This window comes from Macrobrachium nipponense, chromosome 49 (assembly GCF_015104395.2).
Source record: "Macrobrachium nipponense isolate FS-2020 chromosome 49, ASM1510439v2, whole genome shotgun sequence".
In the NCBI taxonomy this organism is placed as follows: domain Eukaryota; kingdom Metazoa; phylum Arthropoda; class Malacostraca; order Decapoda; family Palaemonidae; genus Macrobrachium; species Macrobrachium nipponense.
In genome coordinates this window covers 5181772-5209522 of record NC_087224.1, presented here as the reverse complement: position 1 = coordinate 5209522, position 27751 = coordinate 5181772, and the positions used below count along the sequence as shown (strand labels likewise).

Below are 27751 nucleotides of genomic sequence, written 5' to 3'. Positions count from 1 at the left end.
TTTATTCTTTATTTTTTTATTTTTTTAAGCAACTTGATTACATGAGCGCTTAGAAACTTAATTCTCTTCGTTATATGTTACTCGTATCGCCTTTTGATTATCTCTTCTTCTATCATTACGTTGAACGAAATGAAGATCTTATTATGAGAAAGTTTTTAATATTCCGGTAGTGGCGTCTATGCGCCTCACGCGGTGCTCTGTAGGCATTACTCAGGTTCTCTTAAGCGTGCCGTCTTCTGCCCCTTGTTGCAACCCCTTTCGTTCCTTTTACTGTGCCTCCTTTCATATTCTCATTCTTCCATCTTGTTTTCCATTTCAGCGCTGAATAACCTCATATCTCCCAGCGTTTGGCCTTTGGCCTAAATTGTATATTTCAAAATACCTGTCTATTCGTTAAAATAGCTTTCACCTTCTCTTAAAAGCTACAAAGATCTCGTCTGTATTTCAAAATACCTGTGTATTTGTTAAAATAGCTTTCATCTTTTGTCAAAAGCTACGAGGATCTTCACGTCTCTATATCAAAATACCTGTACATTCGTTAAAATACCTTTCATCTTCTCTTAAAAGCTACAAAGACCTTGTCGTGTGTGTATTTCAAAATACCTGTCTCTTCGCTAAGATAAAAAACCGTCACCTTCTGTCAAAAGCTACGAAGATCTTGCGTATTTCAAAACGCCTGTCTGACTCAGTCAAGGGCGAAACTCGCATTACGACGTCTCAACTGCCGGAAGCGGCCCGGGGGGACGTGACATCTCTTCGTTGCTGATAAAGTCACACTGGCGACATCGCTTCCTACTCAATTGATAAAATTGGAAAGGTCAGAAGTAGTAGCACTTCCCTGATCGCATTAGGAAGGACTCTACCTGGTTTTACTAAAGTGTTTTGATTTTTGTTTTCATTGTGCAGTATCATTTGTGCGTGCTTTATTGGCTGGAAGTTTGATGTACAGTTATACTTATGTATAATTATAATTTACAGATGTATATATATATATATATATTATATCTATATGAAATAGGTAATGTGTATGTATTTATGCACACACACACACACACACACACACACACACACACACACACACACACACTCTGTAGACATGACCTTTCACGAAGAATTTTTGACTTCAGATTAAAGCTATTCCAGACTTAATTAATTCGTGATTGTATTTTTTTCCTTTCTCTCTTTTTAGAGGCGGGATTTCTCTTCCTTTATTATTAATTAATTGATAATTTTGAGGGAAAAAACCTGACGTTTGGTGTCCGGTTGAATATATACGTTTAATAAGAGAGAGAGAGAGAGAGAGAGAGAGAGAGAGAGAGAGAGAGAGAGAGAGAGAGAGTGTTGACGTTTGACACCCAGTGTGGAAGGTGGCAAAACTTCGCGAAATAATCTCTTAAGGTTCTTTGCGGCGTTCCTAAGGGTCTTAGCCGGAACCCCTTTCATTCCTTCTACTGCGCCTCCCTTCCATATTATCTTTCGTCCGCCTTCCACCCTCTCCTGCTCTAAATTTCCTTTTCAGCGCCGATTGACCTAAAGTGGATTGTCCTGGGGTGAGGTGGCTTTCATACGTACACCAGAGAAGTCGCTTTCTCTCTCTCTCTCTCTCTCGCTCTCTCTCCATCCTTTAACTGCTGCATAAAGCATAAGGCCCCTCTCCGTCCCCAGCAGGTGACTTCCGCATCGCCTGCTTTGCTCTGCTCAGCTCAGCAGACCTGCTCAGAGAGAGAGAGAGAGAGAGAGAGAGAGAGAGAGAGAGAGAGAGGGTTCGTCAGCAGTATCGGTGGACCGTAATTAAACTGCCACGTATACCCGGTTATAACTGCTTAGGTAAACAGACACAGAAACGTTAAGGGACGAAACTAAATCTCTCTCTCTCTCTCTCTCTCTCTCTCTCTCTCTCTCTCTCTCTCTCTCTCTCTCTCTCTCTCTCATTTTCAACGGAAACGAAAGCGAAAGAGGAGCAGACAGGCAGAAGAGACATAATAAAAGAATGTAACATATTGTCTGCTCAATCAAGGTGCTCGCTTTTCCCCCTCATATTTCTTGTCGTGTTCAGGCATTCTTTCTTGTCAGGCCATTTCGAAATCATTAATGTGTGTGTATATATAGATATATATCTATATACACACACACACCAACACGGCAGGTAAGGGTACGAGGACGCAAAAAGCTATTGCCACAGAAAGAGAATGGGGGTTAAACGAGCAAGGGTCAAGAGATGAGAATAACAACATCCGTCTTCATTTAATGGTGACAGAGCAAGGTCTTGTTTCCTTTTATAAAACAAAATAAAAACCTTGTTTTTTTTAGTACGTAGGACATCTATAAATGAACGTTAAATTGGTAGGAATGAGCGAAAATACGTAATTAAATCTGAAGTACTCGGCTGATTGTATAACGAAATGATTTTGTAATGAACGTCGACATCATGAAATCAGAGCTCATAAACTTTTATATTATAAATGAACGTTAAATTGGTTGGAATGAGAGAAAAATACGTCATTAGATCTGAAATATTTAGACAACTGTATAATGAAACGATTTCGTACAGAAACGTCGACAATCATGGAATCTGAATTCGTAAACTTTAGCCTTGAAGGAACACCGTATGTTGGCGATGCCAGCCAGATGTACAATGATCTGGAAATTCTCTTTGTTTTTAATTTAGCTTTCCCCATCCTTAATTTTAAGATATTTCTGAGAAATCTTTTATTATATCAGAAATGACTGATGTGTTGTGCGAAGTTACAAGAAGTTGCATCACACACACTCAAACACACACACACACAATGGTTACAGCGCCTCAGTGGCGTGATCGGTATGTTCTTGGCCTGCCATCTCGGTGGTAGCGAGTTCGATTCTCGGCAATTCCATTGAGGAGTGAGAGATGTGTATTTCTAGTGATAGAAGTTCGCGAATCTCGACGTGGTTCGGAAGTCACCTCAAGCCGTTGGTCCCGTTGCTGAATAACCACTGGTTCCATGCAACGTCAAAACACTATACAAACAAGCAAACAAACATAATGGTTACAATGTTTTAGCGCTGAATGACCTTGCTGGTCCGAGCGCTTGGACGCTGATCTAAATTCTATAGCCTTTTCTCTTTTTACAGATATTGATAGTGATCTTTTGCCTGAGGTATAGGGGACGCCACCATGAATTGATAGAACATCCAACGAACTCTCGTCATTCTTAGAAGAATATTCTCTTGTCATTGGTTTTATAACGTGTGTCCTTCTCATTAAGAACCTTTCAGTATTCAGTGGCTGTGCCAGGCAAGCCTTTGTATGGTATTACCGTGCGCACCCCCACCCCCCACCCCCCCAAAAAAAATTCTATTTCGTTCTTTTCATTATGGAATTTTCACTTTAAATAATGTTTTTATTTTTATTTTTGTCATGGCTAGAATTTTTTATTTTTATTTTTGTTATGGCTAGAATTTTTTATTTTTATTTTTGTTATGGCTAGAATTTTTTATTTTTATTTTTGTTATGGCTAGAATTTTTTATTTTTATTTTTGTTATGGCTAGAATTTTTATTTTTATTTTTGTTAGGTATGCTAGAATTTTTTATTTTTATTTTTGTTATGGCTAGATTTTTTATTTTTTTTTTATTTTTGTATGGTAGATACTTTTTTTTTTGTTATGGATTGGAGAATTTTTATTTTTTTTTATTTTTGTTATGGTTAGAATTTTAGTTGTTCAGGACTTTGTCGGCAAATCTTTGAGGAAGGGGCTGTGGGTATTACCCAGAAATGTGATCAGAAAACAAATTACCTTATAAATACATTGTTTAATAATGGAGCGTCAGTTAGCTCTCTCTCTCTCTCTCTCTCTCTCTCTCTCTCTCTCTCTCTCTCTCTCTCTCTCTCTCTCTCTCTCTCTCTTTCAATACATTTTAATGTTTCCTATTCATTGAATGTACATGATAGAACGTCAACCACATCTCTCTCTCTCCTCTCTCTCTCTCTCTCTCTCTCTCTCTCTCTCTCTCTCTCTCTCGCAAGCGCTTGTCAGTTGAATGATTTTATCAGGCATGAAGAGACTCTTTACCAAAAGAATTTTTTTTTACGATAACTACCTCACATTTCACCCAGATCCAGAGAGCAAAGAGCGGGCGGAAAAGGGTGTGGGGGGGGGGGGGGGGATGGGTTAGCTGGTAAGCGGGGGAAGGGGAAGGGGTACGAGTGCCAGGTTGCGGGCAGGTCTTTCATTTTGGGCATTTTATGGACCCCATTTTGCGAATTTATGATCAGGGCACGAGCCCTTAACAAAATGGTAATGAGACGTCGATTCCTGAGGGTAGTTCTTGATAGAATATATATATATATTTTTATTATTATTATGTATGTAAGCATGTATGTATATGTAGTATATATACGTATATGTATTGACAGGTGTGATTACTGCCATTTTCTGTTGCGTCCCGCAACGTTGAGGACAAAATAGAAAACGGGCATCAGCTCGAGTCCCTTGTTTTGGCAAATGTCAAGAGTGTGACGGACCCCATACAGGGAAACTGTGATAGACTCTCTCTCTCTCTCTCTCTCTCTCTCTCTCTCTCTCTCTCTCTCTCTCTCTCTCTCTCTCTACAAAGACATCCTGGAAATATATAGAAAGAAATATGACGCCATTTTTCCCCTCACAGTAAAGGAATAGCATTGGGACTTCTCGGAATCCTGTTTCTCGTAAGGGAGGTAGTGCCGTCAGTGCACCTCACGCGGTGCACTGTAGGCCTTCTTTTAGGTTCATTGTAGCGCCTCTCCCATGTCCCCTTAGCTGCAGCCTCATTCATTCCTTTTTACTGCACCTCCTTTCTTATTCCATTACCATCACTGTGCAACTGTGAAACCTTACAAACCTCTCTGTACCCCCGTTTTCCATTTCAGCGCCGAATGACCTCGTAGGTCCCAGCGCTCGACCTTTGGCTTACATTCTGTATTCCGCTCCATTCCCGAATCCTGTTGGCTAACGAATTTATGGCCCCGGTCAAAAGGACGCACTCGTTTTCAGGTCTCATCAATCTGCCGAATGGTGGTGGGTCCCTTTGTGGCCTTTCGGTTGACCCACAAAAGTGAGACGATGCTTTACCACAACCTAACCTTTAGCTTTCTACCTGAAGGGGGTTATGGGATGGGTTTGGGGGGTGGGGGTGGGGGCGCTGGATCCCTGTGAAGGGGTTGGTATGTGAAGATTTATGTTGGGAACCAGGGTTCGTACGTAGCGCCGTTTGGACGTACGTAGTTCAAGTGTATTGTAAGATACAGCAGTATATATATATATATATATATATATATATATATATATATATATATATATATATATATATATATCTATATAGAAATGATAGTAATCCTCTCTGTTAAGAATTGACGTCCTCATGCTCAGTGTTTTGTCAACCATTCATTGTGTAGGAAAACTAGGTATAGTCAAAACATCTACACTTTTTTGAAAGATTCTATGTACCCAAGTATAAGGACACCCTCAAACATGCCCCGATACGCACGCACAAGAAACAAACATACATATATGTATGCATATAATATATACAAATATATATAGTATATATATATTATATAAATTGTGTATATATATTTTTTCCTTGGTAGAATGTGACCCAATTAATTAGAAGCCTTCCTGTTTTAATCTCTAAATTCGGGACGAATTTGGCATCTCCATGCTTAGTATTTTCAGCCTAGCTGCAAACCCACTATAATAAGTCCCTCCTCCTCCTCCTCCTCCTCCTCCTCCTCCTCCTCCTCCTCCTCCTCCTCCTCCTCCTCCTCCTCCTCCTCCTCCATCGACCAACTTTTAACGAGGAAAGCGCCAAAACAGAAGTTGTTTTAATCTGAGCTTTGCGTATTGTCATCATCAGTTATCATCAAAGAACAGTTCACGGAATTCGTAGAGTTCTTTCGGAGAGAGAGAGAGAGAGAGAGAGAGAGAGAGAGAGAGAGAGAGAGAGAGAGAATCGAGTCCTCGCTATGAATAGGGTTTTGTTGTTATACGCTGATAATGAAATTGTTCACGGAATTCTTAAGAGTTCTTTCGCAGAGAGAGAGAGAGAGAGAGAGAGAGAGAGAGAGAGAGAGAGAGAGAGAGAGAGAGAATCAAGTCCTCGCTTATGAACAGTGTTTTGTTGTTATACGCTGATAATGAAATTGTGTGAGTTTGAAGAACTTGATCATTATTATCAATATCAACATTGCCTTTACAAAGCGTTGTATACGCACCAAGAAAAAGATTGGCTTCGAAACAATATCATCATCATCGTCGTCTCTTAAACTTTGCTCCAAAGGTAATTCGTTGTTTTATCAGACGATCAAAGGTTTCTTTCGAATAGGAGTCATGCTTTTTTCGTCTGGGAGATTATAAGGTAACCTCGCTCCTTCGTGATATTATAGAAAATGTTTAAGCGTTGACAAAGGCATTAACACAAAATCCTTCATGCCTTTTGGTTTCGTAAAGAAGGCTTTAGAGACATTAATTGTTATTGTCTGCTTTTGGGAGGAATTTGTGATCGAAACTGCTTGCGTTTATTAAAGCAGTCTTTACAAATAGTTGTTTCTTTAGCTCAGGTGCTTATTTTTTCAAAAATAATGATAATAAGGCTAGAAGAGAGAGAGAGAGAGAGAGAGAGAGAGGGTATTGTAATGTGTAGGATAAGATGGTAAAGGCTACGAGAGAGAGAGTATACCTAATTGTAGGAACATATGACAGCTTGAGAGAGAGAGAGAGAGAGAGAGAGAGAGAGAGAGAGAGAGAGAGAGAGAGAGAGCATTCTCAAGTGTAGAAAAATATAAGTGGATCGAAAAATTAGCTTAGACTTGGATCACGCGCGCGCGCGCGTCGAAAAATTACTTAGACTTTCAAATATCACGCGCGCAGCGCGCGTACACACACACACACACACACACACACACATACACATTGTCTTCAATTGTGGCCTTACCAACGTGAGACTGTAAGAACATTTAAAAAAAAATCATATGATTTCATATCAGTTTTAACCACATCGATCACATACAATTCATTTACGCTGTTGATCACAGTGACAACAAACTCATACGTAAAGATGCTGTAATGGAAAGAATGCAGAATGCCTGTCATTGCGTATCAGATGTAGCTGTATACAAACTATAACGCACTACAAAGCCTTGTGTCGTGTTACGGAAAACGAAAACATCGTGTTACGCAGTATCACCCGACGACGTATTTTAACTGTGCGTCTGTTTCACCTCGGGGTTTCGCCTCGGGGTTTTGTCTCGGGGTTAGTCATTCAAACGTGAGGTTATGGCGACGATAAGCTCCAGAAAGCAGAGGCCATGAACGCAGCTGCGTTTGGCGGTCGTAAGCCCGGGATTTATCGGGCGCTGAATGTTTTGACGGGAAAGAGGATTTGATGGATGGCGAAGGATTTAAAGCAGGGGTCGTTGTGTTGTGAAAAGGAATGGTCGAAGGACGGATAAGGGGGGGGCGGGGGTTAGTGTCGTCAGTGCACCTCTCGCAGGCGTTACGCGAGGTCCTCTGCGGCGTCCCCAAGGCGCCTAGCTGTGACCGTCTCTTTTTTTTCTTTTTTCCATCTTACTTTCCTCAACCGTCTTTTGACAGATGTTTCATAGCGCAGCTGCTTTGAGGTTGTTCTCCTGTTACACCTTTCAAACCTCCTTTACTTTAGACAGCTGTCTTGTTTATTTATTTTAAGTGGAAGGGGGGGTTGGGTATTGGAGATTGCTTAATATTCTGTCGTCGAGTAACGCTTTTGGGGAAAGTGGGATTTGTGTAGGAAGTCGAGAGGAATACTAAGGAAGAAGAGAGTCGTCTGTGGACGTATAAATCCTTCTCTGGGATGCATTTTATAGGATTGCTTGATTTTACTCTTTATTAAAAGGTTATATTTAACTGAATACCAGCGGCAGAATTTTGGGTATCTTTCCCAGTGGACCCCAAAGGGGTTTAACCCAGTACAGATCCACCTTTGTGGCGCGTTCATTTCTCTCTCTCTCTCTCTCTCTCTCTCTCTCTCTCTCTCTCTCTCTCTCTCTCTCTCTCTCTGGTACATAACTCAGCTTCTCCCCCTCCATTCAATTAAGTCCTGCGTCACCCAGGATTTGATTTCTAATAACCACTCATAAGACTCCCTCCCCCTGACATTTATTGTTATTAAATGTTCATTGACCCTTTCGTTGTGTAGTCTTAATTATCTTTCGCATTTTTTTTTTAAATCTCGGAGGAAAGATCATCCACCTCTCTCTCTCTCTCTCTCTCTCTCTCTCTCTCTCTCTCTCTCTCTCTCTCTCTCTCGTCTCCTTTTTTTGAGAGGGGAAAAGGGCAGACGAGTGAATAATAATTGTGGTATTCTCTGTGTCGTTCACTCATTAACGTCTCCCTTCCGTACAGAGATTTTTGTTTTTTAAGATTTTTAAAATAATGAACCTGTTTTCTTCAGCGTGAAATTCAGACCCCCTCATATTTACGAGACTCTGCGTTGTAATTTACGATAATTTACAATAGGGTGGACCAATTTCCTTTTTAAAAAAAAGTAGGGAAAAAAAATTGTAAAACGCGAACAGTTGTAATTTGAGACTACGAGCGTCTGAAGTTATGTGATGTTTATCATGCTGAAAGGCAGTAATGGCAGGAAATGAGGCACAGAAATGGCTTGATTTTAAATTTTATATATATATATATATATATATATATATATATATATATATATATATATATATATATATAATATTAGTAATACCAACTCATCTGCTGTAGTTTCTCTACGCTAAATGTATAGAACATATCAGGCATATAACGAAATGAAAAACTCATCGTATTCAGTGCTTCAAGCACAATTGATTATTATTCATAAGGTGAAACCTATTCGTATATATGTATATATATCTATATATATATATATATATATATATATATATATATATATATATATAGAGAGAGAGAGAGAGAGAGAGAGAGAGAGAGAGAGTAATTTTTGGTTTTATGGGTTCATTATGACTGATGGTAAGAAATATAATGTGACTGGAATGAATTAATTCTTGGGACAGCCTGGGTTCGATCCCCAGTCGAAGCAGAAAGCTTCATTCGTTGAGTTTCCATCATGCGCTTGGTAGTTAGTCGATTGTGGTCGGTTGTGAGCAGGCTTCAGTGTGGTACGGGCCAGCAACCTCATCCCAAATACCTAGGAAAGTTGTATAGCACATTTTGCAGTGACCCAGTTCAGTTCACTTGGAAACGCTGTATCACCAAAAGACAATAATAATAAAATAATAATAAAATGTAATACGTGAAATGGCTTTTCACAACATCAACGACTTTTACATTCGCAATAACGCCGAGTTTATTTCTCCTTTTACGGTTGGTCCTTTCCCGTTTCCTACCCCTACCCCCTACATCCTATAACAGTCCACCGGAAACGTAGGATCTCGTAAAAGGGATTTTTCGTGCGTCTTTCCTCATGCAACGGAAGCGGAAAAGTTCAGTGGGGAAATTTTTTTAAAAATTTAATTGAATATTGGAGGAGGAGAAGAAGAAGAAGAAGAAGAAGAAGAAGAAGAAGAGTATTGTAATTAGGATGAATAGGTTGTTTTGACGACGTCTGCTCTAGTTGTTCCGCTAGTGGTGGTTGTTGTCATAGTTGGTAATCACAGCCGTGAATCCATATTAACAGCCAGACTAATTACGAGCATGAAAATGAAATTGATTTATTTGTTCCTCATTAGTGCTTTATTTGCTTCTCATTAGTGCCGTCAGTGCATCTCATGCGGTGGTGCACTGTAGGCTATTACATAAGTTTCTTTGTTGTAGCGTCCATTCGGCCCCTAGCTGCAACCCCCTTTAATTCCTTTTACTATACCTCCGATTACATTCCCTTCCTTCCATTTTACTTTCCCTGAACTCTCTTCCAACGATTGTTTCGTAGTGCAGCTTAGAGAGAGGTTTACTTTCCATTCCAATTGTCAAGCCTTGTTACATTCACTCTTTCCTTTAGTCGCTGAATGACCTCAAATACGTATGCCCCAGCGCTTTGGGCCTTTGGGCATCCAGTCCGCATCTGTCTGTCCTTCTGCTTCTCCCAAGCAGAGGCACAAAAGGACAGAGAGAGACAACCTCAGTGCCTGTGAGACCTTTGGCAGCAATAAACAGAATCGATTATTATGGGGGCTGACAAAAGTCTTTCTTCGCCATCTCGGGCGGATTTATCGCCAGACATTTCACGTTCGCCCCCATAACGATAACCGTGAAACTCTACGGGATTTTTACCCCATAAGAATTTGACTTATAAAACGATGATCGTGGCTTTTTATGCTTTTCCCGAAGCGACAGAGGTCGTCGGGATCTTCTTCTCGTAATGTTTGATTCGTGACTTTTGTATGAGTTTGCAAAGGATTTAGCAGATTTTATAGGATGATGTTGCAAAGGATTTAGCAGATTTTATAACATGATTGATGTTGCAAAGGATTTAGCAGATTTTATAGGATGATTGATGTTGCAAAGGATTTAGCAGATTTTATAGGATGATTGATGTTGCAAAGGATTTAGCAGATTTTATAGGATGATGTTGCAAAGGATTTAGCAGTTTTTATAGGATTGATGTTGCAAAGGCATTTAGCAGATTTTATAGGATGATTGATGTTGCAAAGGATTTAGCAGTTTTTATTGGATTGATGTTGCAAAGGATTTAGCAGATTTTATAGGATGATTGATGTTGCAAAGGATTTAGCAGATTTTATAGGATGATTGATGTGAATGTCGTTGAAATTCATTTATTGAACAGTATTTTTAGCATATTCTGATTAATTTAAATCATAGTTTTTTTTCTGGGAATCATATAATAGCCTTGACGTTTGTTTTTTCATTTTATGCTTTGCTTTTTTTTATTCCCGTTTTTATAAACAAGACGCATCACAAAACATAGCAATAAACTAATTTCCAGCACGTGTTATTTTAACTTTTAATTTCTAAGCACGATCATGGCTCATGGAACCTTAAATAAAATAAACACTACTTAGGCTAGAGGGCTGTAATTAGGTATGTTTGATGATTGGAGGGTGGATAACCAACATACCAATTTGCAGCCCTCTAGCCTCAGTAGGTTATAAGATCTGAGGGCGGACAGGATAGGTGAAGACGGACAGACAGATTGCCAACACAATGGTTTCCTTTCACAAAAAACTAAAAATTGGGATGTGTTTTCCTCTTAATTAAGCCTCACAATAGCGCCTCAGTGGCGTGGTTGGTATGGTGTTTGCTTCCCACCTCGGTGGTCGCGGGTTCGATTCTCGGGCATTCCATTGAGGAGTGAGAGATGTGTATTTCTGGTGATAGAAGTTCACTCTCGACGTGGTTCGGAAGTCGCGTCAAGCCGTTGGTCCCGTTGCAGAATAACCATACTGGTTCCATGCAACGTAAAAACACCATACAAACAAACAATAGCCCGAGAAACGATTATGCTTTATTTTAAGATATTCCCGTTGAACCTCGCTGTCATGGGGTATTAAGATTCTGTTCAGCTCTGTAATTTGGCGTTGTTTTTATTTTTTATTATTTTTTTATACTATCAAGATTCAAAGTCCGCCGACGCTGACTTAGGTAAATGAAATTAAATAGCTGTCTTCGCTGTAAAAGTAATGACCAACGAGCGTCTGCAGGCTATTAAATTCAACCTCTCCTCTCCTCTCTCTCTCTCTCTCTCTCTCTCTCTCTCTCTCTCTCTCTCTCTCTCTCTCTCTGTTTGTGTGTGTGTGTGTTTGTGTGTTTCCAATAAAAACAAAGAAACAGCCTTTCGTAGATTTGTATATCCGAAAAAAGGATAAATCCAAGAAAAACAAACCATTTTAAAAAACTGAGAGAGAGAGAGAGAGAGAGAGAGAGAGAGAGAGAGAGAGAGAGAGAGAGAGAGAGAGAGGAAGGGCGATAGATTTATCGAGAGCGGTTAAAGCCTTAGCCCTTGTGTGGGGAACTGACCATTTATCAAAGGACCTGGGACAAACCCCCTACCCCCCCAAACCGCTAATAACGTCACAACTTTTCTTTTGGGGGCGTCGGGGAGGTGGTGCAAAATCAGTTCTATAACTCCCCCCTCCCCCTACGCCCCAGGTGTCGGAATGACTTATGCCTCCACCTCCTTCGGAGTGAAAGGTTTTGGAGAAGGTCGATGGCCTTGTTTTTCGTGGGAGCGCTTTTTGTAGTTTGAGGCCAGGATTACACGAGCCACTCCATGGCGCCACAGAGTGGCGTCGCTGTGTGGCGGGGGATGTGTGGCTTCCCATAGGTTTCCATTGTTTATAAGGTAACGAGCGTCTGTGGCGACAGCTGTGGAAACCTACTGGAACCACATGCCGACGCCACTCTGCGACGCCATGGAGTGGCTCGTATACTCCTGGCCTGATACTCGACTTTTCATACTATTATTGGAGTAACAATTCCACATATATAGATAAGTCTCTGCAGAGAGCTTTCGGGAATCGATTCTATTCCCATTTTCAGTCGCAGATTCCTGAAAGCTACCTATAGACTCTGACTTAGATGCAGATTTAAAATTGCAGGTGCCATTATGATCAAGTTGAGTTATCAACAATGACGATGAGATGGATGGATGGATATCTCGATGTCAAAGTGACTCATTCATTATTGCTGTAGATTTGATCATCATGAATATATTATTGTTTTCACATGCAGGCAACATTCAGCATTATTTTCCTGGATCTTCAATAATGTCATTCTTCCCCGTAGTAGGAGGTGGGGGTAGTGCCGTCAGTGCACCTTATGCTTTGCACTGTAGGCGTTACTTGAAGGTTCTCCTACCAATTGCTTCAGTGGTGCTACTGCTGAATGACCTCGTAGGTCCCAGCGCTTGGCTTTTGTCCCTTCAATTCTATATTATTCTGGTGATATCATTCTTTCACACATTTGCTACATGACTGAAGAATTTCCCTTAATTGAATGACGCAGCATAAATCTCTGGCATGAATTACAATGGTTACTTGCCAGGATTTCATTTGCTACTTGCCTGATATCTCCCCCTCGTTGCGCTCCTGCCAAACTACCGTTCCTGTTCCTATCGGGCTGAAAGGAACGATGCGGGGACGGAGAGACAAATGAGATTATTCGCTGGAAAAAGAAACGCGGCGAAGCACCCTGTCTGGAATGACTGCGATGGCAGGCTTCCAGGATCTCTCTCTCTCTCTCTCTCTCTCTCTCTCTCTCTCTCTCTCTCTCTCTCTCTCTCTCTCTCTCTATGGTACACTTGTATTTACTCTCCCTTCTGACGTGGCGTCAGAGTGGATTAAATCTTTTGACACAAACCGGGAACAGTAGCCGGTTTTTTTTTTTTAGTCATTTGTGGCAATATATGAGTTTATTAATGCAGTTATGAACCTCTCACGGTTATTAAAACATTAGGGTTTTTTTTTGGTGGTTTAACAGTGGTATAACGTGCTTCATTATCTCTGGACACAGAGATAATGAAGGGAAGGGTGTTACGTTGGGGTATTAATCTCTCTCTCTCTCTCTCTCTCTCTCTCTCTCTCTCTCTCTCTCTCTCTCTCTCTCTCTCTCTCTCTCTCTATATATATATATATATATATACTATATATATATATATATATATATATATATATATATATATATATATATATATATATATATAATCGTAGGTGTTGTGAGAAAATATTCACTCAAATTTTTTTTTTTTTTTTTTTAATTGCATCTATGTTTTCCCAGAATGTTATTATTTATTAGTGTATTTTTGGAAAGCTTAGATGCACTTGGCAAAAACACAAAAAAAACGAAAATTATAGACTATTTCCTCACAAAATAGTCTATAATTTTGTGTTTAAAAATTTTTTTTTTCAATCGGATCTGAGTTTTCCAAAATAGTAGGTTTATATTAGTAGGGGTTTAATTATTTTGTAACAAAAAGAATTTATGGCAACTGTTTGTATCATATCATTTGCGTACACATGTTGCTAAAACATGTTTATTACATGTTCCTAGGAGCAAGTTCATCTTGATTATGATCGCGAACTTTGACCTTTGTCCCCAACATAACGCAAAAGAAATTGTAAATGCTTTGAAATATTCCCTGCCACAATAGAGTGGAACACTCAACGTGCAACGCGTTTTTGAGCATTAAAAATTACGAAGGAAGTTCGTCTTACAACTTTCCGGTAACTGAAAGAGGAGTGAAGTTTGGTGGGCAAACTTCAATAGTAAGATTGCACTGTCTTAGGTGATGAGTAGAAAAAGAAGTTGTCTCAAACTTCTCGGTAACTGAAATCGAAATGAAGTTGGATAAGCAAACTTCAATACAGACAGAAGTTCGTCTAAAACTTCCCGGCAACTGGAAGAGGAGTGAAGTTTGATGGGCAAACTTCAATAATAAGCATGCATTGTCTTCGGTGACGAGTAGAAAAAGAAGTTCGTCTCAATCTTCCCGACAACTGAAAACGAAGTGAAGTTTGGTAAGCAAACTTCAGTAATCAGTATTCATTGATGCATTGGCTTCTCTGAAGTTAGAAACAAAAAGTAGGATCAATTACCTTGGAAATAATAACTATACGTTCGGTCGTCCTATTTCGTAGTTGGACGAAATATCGACTTTCTCAACTCAGGCTGAAATGTTAAGAATGTGTAGTTTCATTATCTCTCGTCAGGTTTTCTCTGTTCAGTTGCGCACGAAAGGACGAGTTTTCTCATGATTAAGTATTGATTGCTTGAAGTCAAAAAGAAAATACAAAAAGGTCAGGTGGGTCTTAAAAAGAAAATACAAAAAATGTAAGGTGGCTCTTCATTATTGCATGCAGTATGCACCAAATTACTTCCTGTTATGGATGAGAAACACATTTGCAACTGAAGATCGTCCATTGCAGGGTTTCATCAGGATTACCGCAAGGACGACGAGGGCGCTGGAGGTCTGAGGAGGTATTGGGAAATGCCCATTTCCCTGACCGATACGAAAACGGGAAAAGAAAATATATAGGATATATATGTTTTCAGAGTTACTTACATTTTTTTCTTCAGGCAGTTAATTGTCTTTTTACATTCATACACACAGTATTATATATATAGATATATATATATATATATATATATATATAGTATAAAAGGCCCATTAAAACACTCTGGTTATAGAATAATGGAGTATTTCAGTGGTCTGACTACCACGCATATCGAATTGTTTTTAATGGGCCTTTCATTCTTGAGACGTATCCTGTTTAACCGAAGAATTGATTTACATATATATGTGTGTATGTATGTATGTATGTACTGTGTCTCTGTGTATGTGTGTGAGATGTGTAAGACAGAGCATAGAGGTGAGGTTAATTATATAGCAAATAAGCGAGCGGACCCATATAATAATAAACATTAACATTTTACCAGAAAAAGACCCTCTGTTTCCTCAAGACGCTAAATCTCGAGTCAGTCTGACCCACCACCAACCTATTTCGTTTCCCTGGCAGCGTTGTTTATAAGCAAATGAACGTCTTGGGAGCGTTGCTTTAAGCAAATAAAGACCTCCTTATGCAAATGAATCTCTCTCCTTTCCCCTTCCCCTCCCCTCGATTCTTTCCCTCCCCCTCCCCTTGGTTCTGGCACCGAATAGCGCACCTTTTGTTGGCGTGTGCTCCGAAGAAGGGCACTGCTGAATCCCTCAGGATTCAATTTTGCTGTTGTCGCGTCAGTCTTCATCGAGAGTCCGGGCGGCGCCGAAAGTGTTGTGGAATGGAAGTTCCAGGAACTCACTTTCTTTACCGCCATCTGGTTTCGCTGGAAGAGGATCAGGGTGCTTAAAACGGACTTAATGAATTTTTAACAAAATAAAAATGAAATAAAAACAAAGATATTATTATTTTGGAGGTAGAGGGCTGGTGGATTTGTCGCTCAAGATGTAAATGCCTAGTTCTGTTTTGTGTACGTTACACATTCTTTTATCATACATCCATCCATACATATACGTACATACATGCTTGCAAGAAAGAAAATTATGTATTAGTGATCACGCCTGAGGTATATTTGTTAAGAGGTAAGGCTGTCAAAATATTATATATATATATATATATATATATATATATATATATATATATATATATATACGTACACACACACACACACACACACACACACATATATATTATATATATATATATATATATATATATGGAATATATATATATACATACATGTACGCTATTATGGCAACTGTCGATTGAAGACAATAAATCGTGTTAAAGTTAATAAAAGGAAGTGAGTCTCCTGAACAGCATATAACCTATATATTTTTTAATGGAAGTCTTAAGTAACTGTAAAGTGTCTCTCAAGTGGTTTTATAGATTTTGTTTTATAGCTTGTGAATTTTATATTTCTTACCGTGTTATGGCTTTCATGAAGTGTTATTGTGTAATGGTTTGTGTGTGTGTGAGTTTGTGTGCATAGCTGTTAAAATTATTTTTTTTTTTAGATTTTTTCTATTCCGATGACCCTGTTGTCGTCGTTACGCCAGATAATTGACTTTTAAATTGTCTTATCAATTGATAATTGAGTATTAAATTGTTCTATCAATTGATGATTGAGTATTAAATTGTCTTATCAATTGATAATTGAGTATTAAATTGTCCTATCAATTGATAATGGACTATTAAATTGTCTTATCAATTAATAATTGAGTATTAAATTGTCCTATCAATTGATAATTGACTATTAAATTGTCTTATCAAATAATAATTGACTATTGCATTGTCTTTAATTCAATTGATAATTGGACTATTAAACTTGTCTTATCCAAATGATAAATGGGACTTATTATCCATTGTCTTAGTCATTGATAAGATTGACTATTAAATTGTCTTTAATCAGTTGATAATTATTAAATCAATTGGTAATTTACTATTAAATTGTCTTATCAATTGATAATTGACTATTAAATCGTCTTATCAATCAACATGTTATAAATTAGAGATAAGGGACCTACACATTTGACAAGTAAAAATATGCCCCTAATTTTGTAAGATCTGAGGGCGAACAGATACGGATTTTACCTTACATCTTGGCACAGAGACCCTGGAGAAATTTACTGATTTTACCGCAGTGTGACTCTCTCTCTCTCTCTCTCTCTCATAAAATAGTCAGCGCCTACGGGACAGACTTCCAGTACGTGATATGTTTTCCCGGAAAGGCGCTGATTTCTAAGGATTGCCAACAGTAGTCCTTACGGAGTTGCGTATGTCTCGTCCCTGTAGGATATATTCCTCCGTATTCTGGTCGCAGGATGGAGTTGGAGGAGGTCGGGAAGAGGAAATAAAGAGAATGAAGGAAGAATGAGGAGAGGCTGGTTTCTTTCTGTAAAGCTTTTTTCTGAAACCAATAAAGAGTTCTCTGTAATTTACGTTTTTATTTATTTATTTATTTTTTTTTTGCATGCTGGCAAAATCTATAAATCGATCATCAAAGTTCAAACAATATGAAAGACATCTCTCTCCCTAGCAAAAGGTCACCAACCTCACTTCAAGAACATTTTTTTGTAACCCAAACATTTTCCTGTAGATATTAATAACAACCTGCTCTTGTCACTGGGAAATATAGATGTATTTCCTCCATATTTTGTAAGTGAAATATTTCCCTGTAACTACCAATCAAATTAGGTTGAAACCTCTTTGATCCTGATACTGTCGAAGAGAGATTCCATATCCCCCTAGACGTCTGTCTGTCTTCCTTTTCTGTTTCCCCCTATACATGTCTTCATTTTCTGTCTCCAGGCGTATGCTAGGACGTGTGGGAGCCAACAGTCGTGGAGTCACTTTGGAGGAAGGTGTGGAGCCTTGGACTGTTTACGAGGTCAAACTGACAGCTGACACCATGGACAACACCTCAGCCATCTTCTTCCAGATCAAAGGTAAGTCTTGTGTCTGTAGATTCTTTCCTGGTTTCCAATTGTAATTGTGGTAGTTATTTTTATTTAAAATCTGCTTAGAATCAATACCTGACATTCAGGTAATATGGATGATATGCTAAAGGCTCTAGTTGCAATAGATTTTGGGCCAATTTGGGTCATCTGATTAGCCTTTAGCTATGGATAGCTGTAGGGTGGAATGTGCTGGGTGCCTAGCAGCTATTAGCAGTGATGAAGGTATGCCGCAATTTATTGTCAGTGTGATGTTTATCATGGAACCCATAATCACTGGTGAAACCACTTTTAAAATCAACCATTTTTTTAGAAGATTGAATTTCAAGTCAATGACCCCCTTTTGGTGGGCTTGTTTCACAAGAGTAGCGTTAAATTCTGTAATAATAATAATATTAAATTCTGGAAAGGTGTTAACGTACCCTGAAAGTGTGCTCAGTTTTATAATTAATAATAATGATGATAATAATAAATCTTTTTCAGAGATAGTCACGGATGCTCAGGCACCTGTGGTCAGAGCCGAGGAGATCACCTTGGTCCTTCTGGTCCTCTTGCTGTGGATTGTGGCCATAATCCTGTTCGTGCACAGGTGAGGAAGTTGAAATAATCTTTTCTCGTCGTTCCTTTGTCAGCCATGACTCTTATTCCGTGTAGTACTACATTAACACAGTCACGTATAAAACGGAGATAAATTTCTGACTCACGCTGGGCTCTCGAGAAAGGCAAGACTGCTGCTGGCTGAACCACACAACTTTTAGGGCCAGGGTTCGATCCCAACGTGAGTCAGAAATATATTTGATAAATTCCTGCGATGCGGTACATTGATATGATTTTGTTACTTGATGTAACTGACGTAATTCTACCTAATTGACTTTTTCGTATATTTATATTTCACGTTCATTGTCTGATGTAATTTACCAGTGACATTTAATCATCAGTTGTAGTTGACTTATGTGATGTAATACTTGAAAGAATTACATTACCTGATATAATTCCACGGAAAAATTCCTGTTTTCTCTTTTCGCTCAGTCCACATTATCTCTAATGTAATTTCTCAGATGGAATTGTGACAGATTATTTGATGGAATTTTGATACTGTCAGTCCCTAGATGCTGTTTCCTTTATTAGTGTAATTCTATTGGATTCTATTGTTATTTTTATCTTGGATGTAATTCATCTGATGATGTAATTCCACTAGGAATTACTCATTACTCATTATAAGTGATGCAATTTACTTTTATCTCAAGTAATTTTGAAGTAATCCTGTCATTACACTGAATTATCTCACGTAGTTCATTGCCGTAATGTAATTCTCAGTTGCAGTGCATTTGTGTGATGTAATCCCATGATATGATTACTTGAAGTGATTTCCTCGCATTTAAAATGAACCCTTCATGTAATTCTCCCTCACTCGATGTAATCCCCTTAGTATGTCATTTCCTCATTTGATGTAATCCCTTGATGTAATCTGTCGTTTGATTAATAATCCCTTGATGACAATTTCCTGTCATTCGATGGAATGCCCTTGATGGTAATTTCCTGTCATTTGACATTTGATGTAATCCCTTGAATGTAATTTCCTGTCATTTGATTGTAAATCCCTAGATGTAATCTGTTCATTTGATGTAATTCCTTGCCATGTAGTGTAATCCCTTCATGTAATTTCCTGTCATTCGATGTAATCCCTTGGATGTGATTTCCTGTCATTCGATGTAATCCCTTGATGTCATTTCCTCATTTGACGTAATCCCTTCATGTAATTTCCTATCGTTTGATATAATCCCTTGATGTAATCTGTCATTTGATGTAATCCATTGATGTAATTTCCTGTCATTTGATGTAATCCCGTGATGTAATCTTGTCATTTGAGGTAATCCCATTGATGTAATTTCCTGTCATATTATGTAATCCCGTGAATGTAATCTGTCATTTGATGGAATTTCCTGTCATTTGATGTAATCCCGTGATGTAATCTGTCATTTGAGGTAATCCATTGATGTAATTTCCTGTCATTTGATGTAATCCCGTGATGTAATCTGTCATTTGATGTAATCCATTGATGTAATTTCCTGTCATTAGATGTAATCCCCTCCCGTGATGTAATCTGTCATTTGATGTAATCCATTGATGTAATTCCCTGTCATTTGATGAATTTAATCCCGTGATGTTATCTGTCGATTTGATGTAATCCCCCAGTGATGTAATTTCCTGTCAGTTTGATGTAATCCGTGATGTAATCTGTCATTTGATGTAATCCCTTGATGTAATTTCCTGTCATTTGATGTAATCCCGTGATGTATCATCTGTCATTTGAGGTATCCATTGATGTAATTTCCTGTCATTAGATGTAATCTCTAGATGTAATCTGTCATTTGATGTAATCTGTCATTTGATGTAATCCTTTTGATGTCATTTCCTGTCATTTGATGTAATTCCATCCCACCTCCTCACCAGATGGGGCAAGATAAGGATGCTGGAGCCGTACCAACCGGAGTACAAGCCTCTGAACCACTCGCCCGCGTGCCCCCTCGCCCCTACCACGCCTACCCAGTCGTCGCAGCCGAGGCCCCCCAACCAGCGCCCGCTGCTGCCCCGGAAGAGTTCCTCGTTGTGCTTCACGCCGTCGATGCTGAGATCGGTGAGGAGTTTTTTGTTAAAATTCGGAAGGGGACTTTCTGCCTCGGTGGCGTGATCGGTACGGTCTTGGCCTGCCACCTCGGTGGTCGCGAGTTCGATTCTAGGGCATTCCATTGAGGGGGTTAGAGATGTGTATTTCTGGTGATAGAAGTTCACGAATCTCGACGTGGTTCGGAAGTCACGTCAAGCCGTTGGTCCCATTGCTGAATAACCACTGACTGGTTCCACGCAACGTAAAAACACCAGACAAACAAACAAACAAGCAACACTGAGTAGGAGTTGAGAGTTGATTGTATCGTCTTGTGAATTGTTTGCTCTGTTGATGGTGTGCTTCAAGGGGGAAATAATAATTGTTTGCATTTGTGAGTGCTTTCAGTTGAGATCCTTGCCACGGAGAGGCTTTGGGGCAACATCTTAATTTAGCTGATGTGTTCTGAGTGGTATTATGAAAATGGCGTCCGCCATATCAGTTTCACTTCTTGGAATGGAAAGCTTTTCATTTTTTTTATTTCTGGAACAAAGGGAATTTTGTTTTCAGTTGATTTGGTCGTCTATCTAATAGAACCAATAATAATAGTCATAGCGGTGAATCCAATCAAGTTATCTAAACTGAATAATGAGAAGCACTAATTAGCTTTTTTGGTGAAGTTATGGGAGATATGTGCTTGTGGATTTGTGCATTTATTTATTAAAACGATAGTTTTAATCGTTTATCTTAATAGAACCAATAATTAGTCAGGGTGATCAACATACCAATTTGCAGCCATGTAGCCTCGGTCGATTTTAAGATCCGAGGACGGACGGACAGACAAATAGTTTTCTTTGACGGTAAATAAAAACGAAGGTTGTATAAAATTACTGTAACCTGACCTGTCAGTTCGGTGAAATACTGTCTCTTTTATGTGGCCTCACCAAAAGAAGTCTGACAACTTGAAAAGCGGAATTTGTAGGTGAAAAATGAAAACATTAAAAGTCTCATCAAACAGACTTATAAAAAATCTCTATATATTCCTGGCCAGCCATGGCAGGTGACATATTGTAGTATATAGTATTTACGACGCCTGCCACGTGGAGCCCAATAGATTTCTCCGGTCTACCTGGCCCTGATGTGATTTGCTGGTATGTACGAAAAAAAGCGCTCGGCATACTAATGTCCTTCGCCATTTGAATAATAGGATTTTCGATGCTAAACTAATAGAAACTGCATGAATGATTAACGAAGCATTCTGGGAGGAATATTGTGAAGGTATATAGTGTTTTTTCATTATTGTCAAGGTATATAGTGTTTTTTTTTTTTTCATTTTTGTTCATTCCTTGTGTTGTTATTATTATTAAGCTCTCTTTATAGATTTATTTCTAAACATATTTGACCCATGCATGACTGGATCTCTTTCTTCTTGATTATTATTATTATTATTATTATTATTATTATTATTATTATTATTATTGAAGTTTCATCTCTGGAACGTGGATACAAATAATTATTTATGAGTTTTAGATATCAATTAGACATGACACCTACTAAGTCTGTAACTAAGAAAACACTAATCAATCAATCATAAAACAAGTGAAAAATGCGCCGAAGTTTCTTCTGCGCAATCGAGTTTTCTATACAGCCGCTAAAGACTATAATCAAAGCCACCGAGAATGGTAGATCTATCTTTCGGTGGTCTCGGTATAATGCTGTATGAGCCGCGGCACGTTCGTGGCCTGGCCTATACCATTGCCAGACGCACGATTATGGCTAACTTTAACCTTAAATTAAATAAAAACTACTGAGGCTAGAGGGCTGCAATTTTGTATGTTTGATGACTGGAGGGTGGATGATCAGTGAACCAATTAGCATTCCTCTAGATTCAGTCGTTTTTAAGATATGATGGCGGACGGAAAACTAATAAGAATGGGGGTGTATCATCATGTAATCATTTATTCTGTATATCAGCGCAGCTCATTGATAATTATCAAAACCAGCCCTCACAATAGAGGAAAGCTCGACACATTGTATTAATGTACAGCTCTTGTGAATGCCTTGTTTTTTTTTTTTTTTTTTTTTTAGCAGCGTTTCAGACAATGCTCGTCAGTTATACGCTCTGGGCCGATGGATCGTAAACACGCTGCACGGTCTGATTAGCCTTCAATGGCCCCAGGGAAAGAGAGAAATGAAGAATTCGAAGGTTCGTCATCAAAGCATCAAAGAGAGGACATTGTGGCGGGGTGGGGACTTTTAGGTCACTTGATCGAATTGGTCCCGATTGCTGGTTCGTGGAACTCTTGTTTTTTTTTATTTTTTTTTAAGTTTCTACCGTGGAGTATCGAGAACGTCGGTGGGATTACGCAGTCGTTGTAAGCACAGTTCATACGTTGACATTATGTTGGTACTCCTTTTCAGTAGCAGATTTGTCCAGAAATCACAGAAATTTATGGATAATAGATTTCTCGAACCAACAGTGACCTGTAAGGTAAACATATACAGCTTGGGAAACATCGAATAAATAAAGCCTTCGTGTGCAAAGTAAATAAATAGTAAAGGGAATCTTAAATATGTGAAAACATCAAAACTTATCATCGAAACAACTAAGATTCGAAAAGGCTTAATAATGTATAAACAAGATGGCTGCATTTATATAAGACAATTGCGGCCCATGGCCAGATGCATCTGGGAAGAAGATCCAGTTTCAAGGCTAAAGAGCAAGAAATGCAATAATCGGTATTAAGGATGTCTTTTTCCTGTCTGTTTCTCTATGTGCAGTTTACAGGTTCCGCCTGGAATAGTGTGGCTTCGTTACAGATTCCGTCCACGACTGACTCAATTCTCACGCCAATCACCAGGCTCTCGACCAAATTGACACTATATATATATATTTATACAGAATTTCTGAGGCAAGACATTCGTCGAGTTTTTTTTCGTAGCAGAGTCTCTCTCTCTCTCTCTCTCTCTCTCTCTCTCTCTCTCTCTCTCTCTCTCTCTCTCTCTCTCTCTCTCTCATATTATTTTGCTGTCATAAAATTCGGATCATGAGAGAAAGACTGTGTTAGTAGATGAACGTATGTATCTCTCTCTCTCTCTCTCTCTCTCTCTCTCTCTAAGTAAAAAGAATTTTGCTGTTATAAAGTTTCGGATCACGAGACGAAAGACTTGATATGTTAATAGATGAATGTGTGTGTGTGTATATATATATATATATATATATATATATATATATATATATATATATATATATATATATCTATATATTCCAAATATTTGGAAACAGGAAATGTTTAATTAATAACTCCAAATACTCGAAAAGAGGAGGAGATGCTTTCCTTCAGATGTCTTGAATCACCGGCCAAAACCTCCTCATTACCCAAAAAAAGCGAAGTTGCGAAGACCCATTAAAAGAGATTCAATTTTCCGCCCCACATTCTCCAAAACTGGGAAATCGTCTTCGCCGGGGAGGAAGAACCAGAACTGGACTTAATGTAGTCGCTTTCTTCATCATTAGAATAATATTACGACCAGAGTTCCTCCCTCTCTCCCTTACTCTCCCTCTCTCTCTCTCTCTCTCTCTCACCCCCGCCCCGCCCCCGTAACAAAAGGATTTTCGCAGCTTTTTGTGAAGAGGAAGAGAGGATAGCTTAGCTCTTTGAAAGGAGTTTATTCCCAAGTGGTTCTCTGTAGCACCTGAGGAGGAGGGAATTGCTTTTTAAAAGCAGTTGGTGTTTTTGATATTGATATTAATAAAATGATATTTGCGGTGATTTAGTAATAAACGCAGAACGCTAAAAAAGGGTTTTTATTAGGTTCTGTTGTATAAATGGTTGCTTGAATAATAATAATAATAATAATACTAATAATAATAATAAATAATAATAATTCATAATAATAATAATAATAAACTAAATACTTTATTACAAGTAATGGCTGCTTCAGTAGCGTTACACTTGTAGAGATTCTTCTCTATTTTGCAAATAGCGGCTTTTTCCGTGCTACTTAAACAGGCTAGTAGAGCGCCTATAGAGGTCATGGTTAAATACAGGGTCAAAATAGTTGCATATATTTGAATTTTACAGAGAGAGAGAGAGAGAGAGAGAGAGAGAGAGAGAGAGAGAAAATCGTTAATGACTTTGATGACTATGGTATCATGAGTTTATCTGTAAAATTCAAATTATACACCTATTTTGACCCTGTATTTAACCCATGACCTCTATAGGCGCTCTACTAGCCTGTTTAAGTTGCACGGAAAAAGCCACTATTCGCAAAATAGAGAAGAATCTCTACAAGTGTAACGCTGCTGAAGTAGCCATTACTTTTAATAAAGTATGCTTGAGAGAGGGTCTGTTTTATAATAATAATAATAATAATATATTCTAAGGGGTCCACAATAATAAGAATGTTGAAAGTTCGAGTATAATTTATAAACACTTTATTTTATAAAGTGTTTAATAAATTAACTACACGAACTTTCCAAACATTCTTACTATCGGGGACCCCTTAGAATATTTTATTATTGTTATTATTATTATTATTATTATTATTGTTATTATTATTATTATTATTATTATTATTATTGTTGTTGTTGTTGTTGTTGTTGTTGTTGTTGTTGTTGTTGTTGTTGTTCAAGCAACAATTTTAACAACAGAACCATTATTATGATTATATTATTTTGGGAAAAACTCTCTATCTCGAGAATATATAGTGTTCAAAGGGGTCCACAATAATAAATGTGTCAAAAGTTCGCGTATAATTTAATAAACACTTTATAAAGTGTTTATAAATTATACACGAACTTTCAACATTTTCATTATAGTGGACCCTGTAGAACACTGTATATATTCTCATGATCAGAGAGTTTTTCCCCAAATTAATAAGATAATGATAATAGTTCACTCTTGAATAAGACCACATTTTACAATATGTTCAGAACACGCCACGAGCCATACATACAGCTTCAAAGAGTTCTGCATTGCCAATATGGTTATGGAAACGTCTAAAGCTTTTCATATGCAGAACCTTCTTCATAAAGGCGTAATCCGACCCCCAGCTTACTTTGGAGCGCGTGTTAAAGTCTACGCTGTGAAAGCGCGTTGTTTCACTAACGAAAATTAAAATGAATATGCTATGTTTTATTAGAAATAATTGTTCTGTACTGTTTTACATGCACACTATTTATTTTCTACATTTTCATTCTTATAACTAAATCATAAATATCCTATCCTTAAATTCCTGTATCTTTAACTCAACACAAAACGCCTTTTCAGACCTTTTTAGGCTTTTCCATAGACCTTTCCTACCCCCAACAACAACAACAACGTAGTGTGTAGGCTTACATCTCGAGTAAGCGAAAACTTTGAAGAACTCTGAGGGACCTATTATTATTATTATTATTATTATTATTATTATTATTATTATTATTATTATTATTATTATTGAGAAGATGAACACTCTTCATATGGAATAAGCCCACCAAGGTGTTCATTCGAAAGAAGTTACAGAAGGCAGTGGGAAGTACAGAAAGAGGAGGTAAATTATTTAAATTGTAATGAGTGTTTTAATGAAATGATAACCAAATCATCCTTTACATTTGTAAAGTATTATATACGAATATTCGTGACATTAGTAATCCCTTTTGGAAGACGACTCCAAACCCAAAGTGGGTTAGGACAGTTTTTGATGCTGCTGAATTTGTGTAGGCAAATAGGTGTATATACCCTCTCTCTCTCTCTCTCTCTCTCTCTCTCTCTCTCTCCTCTCTCTCTCTCTCTCTCTCTCTCTCTCTAAAAAGTAAAATAGAAAATGCAGAACAAAAGCTTTTACAATTAAAAGAAAAGGAAAAACGGGACTTGGAAGAAAAAACCCTATTAAATATCAAGCAAAACCCCAAACTATTGTACTCGTATGCAAAAAAGATGAATAAAAGAAGAATTGAAATAGGCCCTCTAGGAATTGAAGGGAGATTAACAAATGAAAAAAAGGAAATATGCAACATATTGGCAGAAAGATATAAGCGAGAATTCACCCCTAGAGTTGATAAGGGATGAAAATAGTGAATATTTATCAGACATAGATATTAATGAAGCTGATATTGTGCAGGCTATTAATGAAATTAAAAATGGAGCTGCTGCAGGGCCTGATGGTGTCCCTGCTATTTTGTTAAAGAAAGTAGTTCATTCTATTGCAAAGCCACTTGCAATATTATTAAGACAAAGTGTAGATACAGGCAAGATTTATGATGAGCACAATTAGAGGCAAGTAATTATAGGCCTGTGAGTCTAACATCACATATTATGAAAGTGTATGAAAGGGTAATGAAGAAAAATATTATGAAACATTTATAATAAATATTTATTTTAATATAGAAACAACATGGTTTCGTACCCGGAAAAAGTACACAAACCCAACTGTTAGTCCACCGTGAGAACATATACAAAAATATGAAAAGCGGAAATGAAACAGATGTGGTTTATCTAGACTTTGCAAAAGCTTTTGACAAGGTAGATCATAATATAATAGCAAAGAAAATTAGAAAACATAATATAGTGGATAAAGTAGGAAGATGGATAAAAGAATTTTTACACAACAGAAAACGGATATTTATGGCAAACGATGAGAAATCGGATAAAGCTAAGGTAATATCCGGTGTGCCACAAGGTACAGTATCTGCATTCCTGTTTGTTATTATGATTGCAGACATAGACAGTAATGTTAAGGACTCGGTAGTGAGTAGTTTCGCCGATGACACAAGAATAAGTAGAGAAATTACTTGTGATGAAGATAGGAACGCGCTACAAAGAGACCTTAACAAAGTATATGAATGGGCAGAGGTAAATAGGATGGTATTTAACTCTGATAAATTTGAATCAATAAATTATGGAGACAGAGAAAGAAAGCTATATGCATATAGGGGAACTAATAATGAGACAATCACAAATAAGGAAGCAGTTAAAGACCTTGGTGTGATGATGAATAGGAACATATTATGCAATGTTCAAATAGCAATTGCATTGGCAAAATGTAAAGCAAAAATGGGAATGTTGTTACGGCACTTCAAAACTAGAAAAGCTGAACACATGATCATGCTTTATAAAACATATGTTTGTAGTCCACTTGAATATTGCAATATGATATTGTACCTACACTATCAAAAGGATATTGCACAAATAGAGTGTACAAAGGTCCTTTACAGCTAGAATAGAAGAAGTTAAGGACCTTGACTACTGGGAAA

At 38.0% G+C, this 27751-nt stretch overlaps 2 protein-coding genes across 11 annotated transcripts in view; one reads left to right on the top strand and one right to left on the bottom strand.

Annotated features, from left to right (window-relative positions):
• The window catches only part of LOC135205284 (uncharacterized), a 290446-nt gene that overhangs the window by 47226 nt on the left and 215469 nt on the right, over nucleotides 1-27751 (bottom strand). The gene's annotated exons all lie outside the window — the stretch shown is intronic.
• Nucleotides 17741-27751, top strand: part of LOC135205168 (uncharacterized) — a 51010-nt gene continuing 40999 nt past the window's right edge. Inside the window, exons 1-3 of the mRNA XM_064235531.1 lie at nucleotides 17741-17900; nucleotides 18393-18498; nucleotides 20364-20547. Of these exons, the coding sequence (XP_064091601.1) occupies nucleotides 17741-17900; nucleotides 18393-18498; nucleotides 20364-20547 (450 nt within the window). The remainder of the gene's footprint in view (nucleotides 17901-18392; nucleotides 18499-20363; nucleotides 20548-27751) is intronic.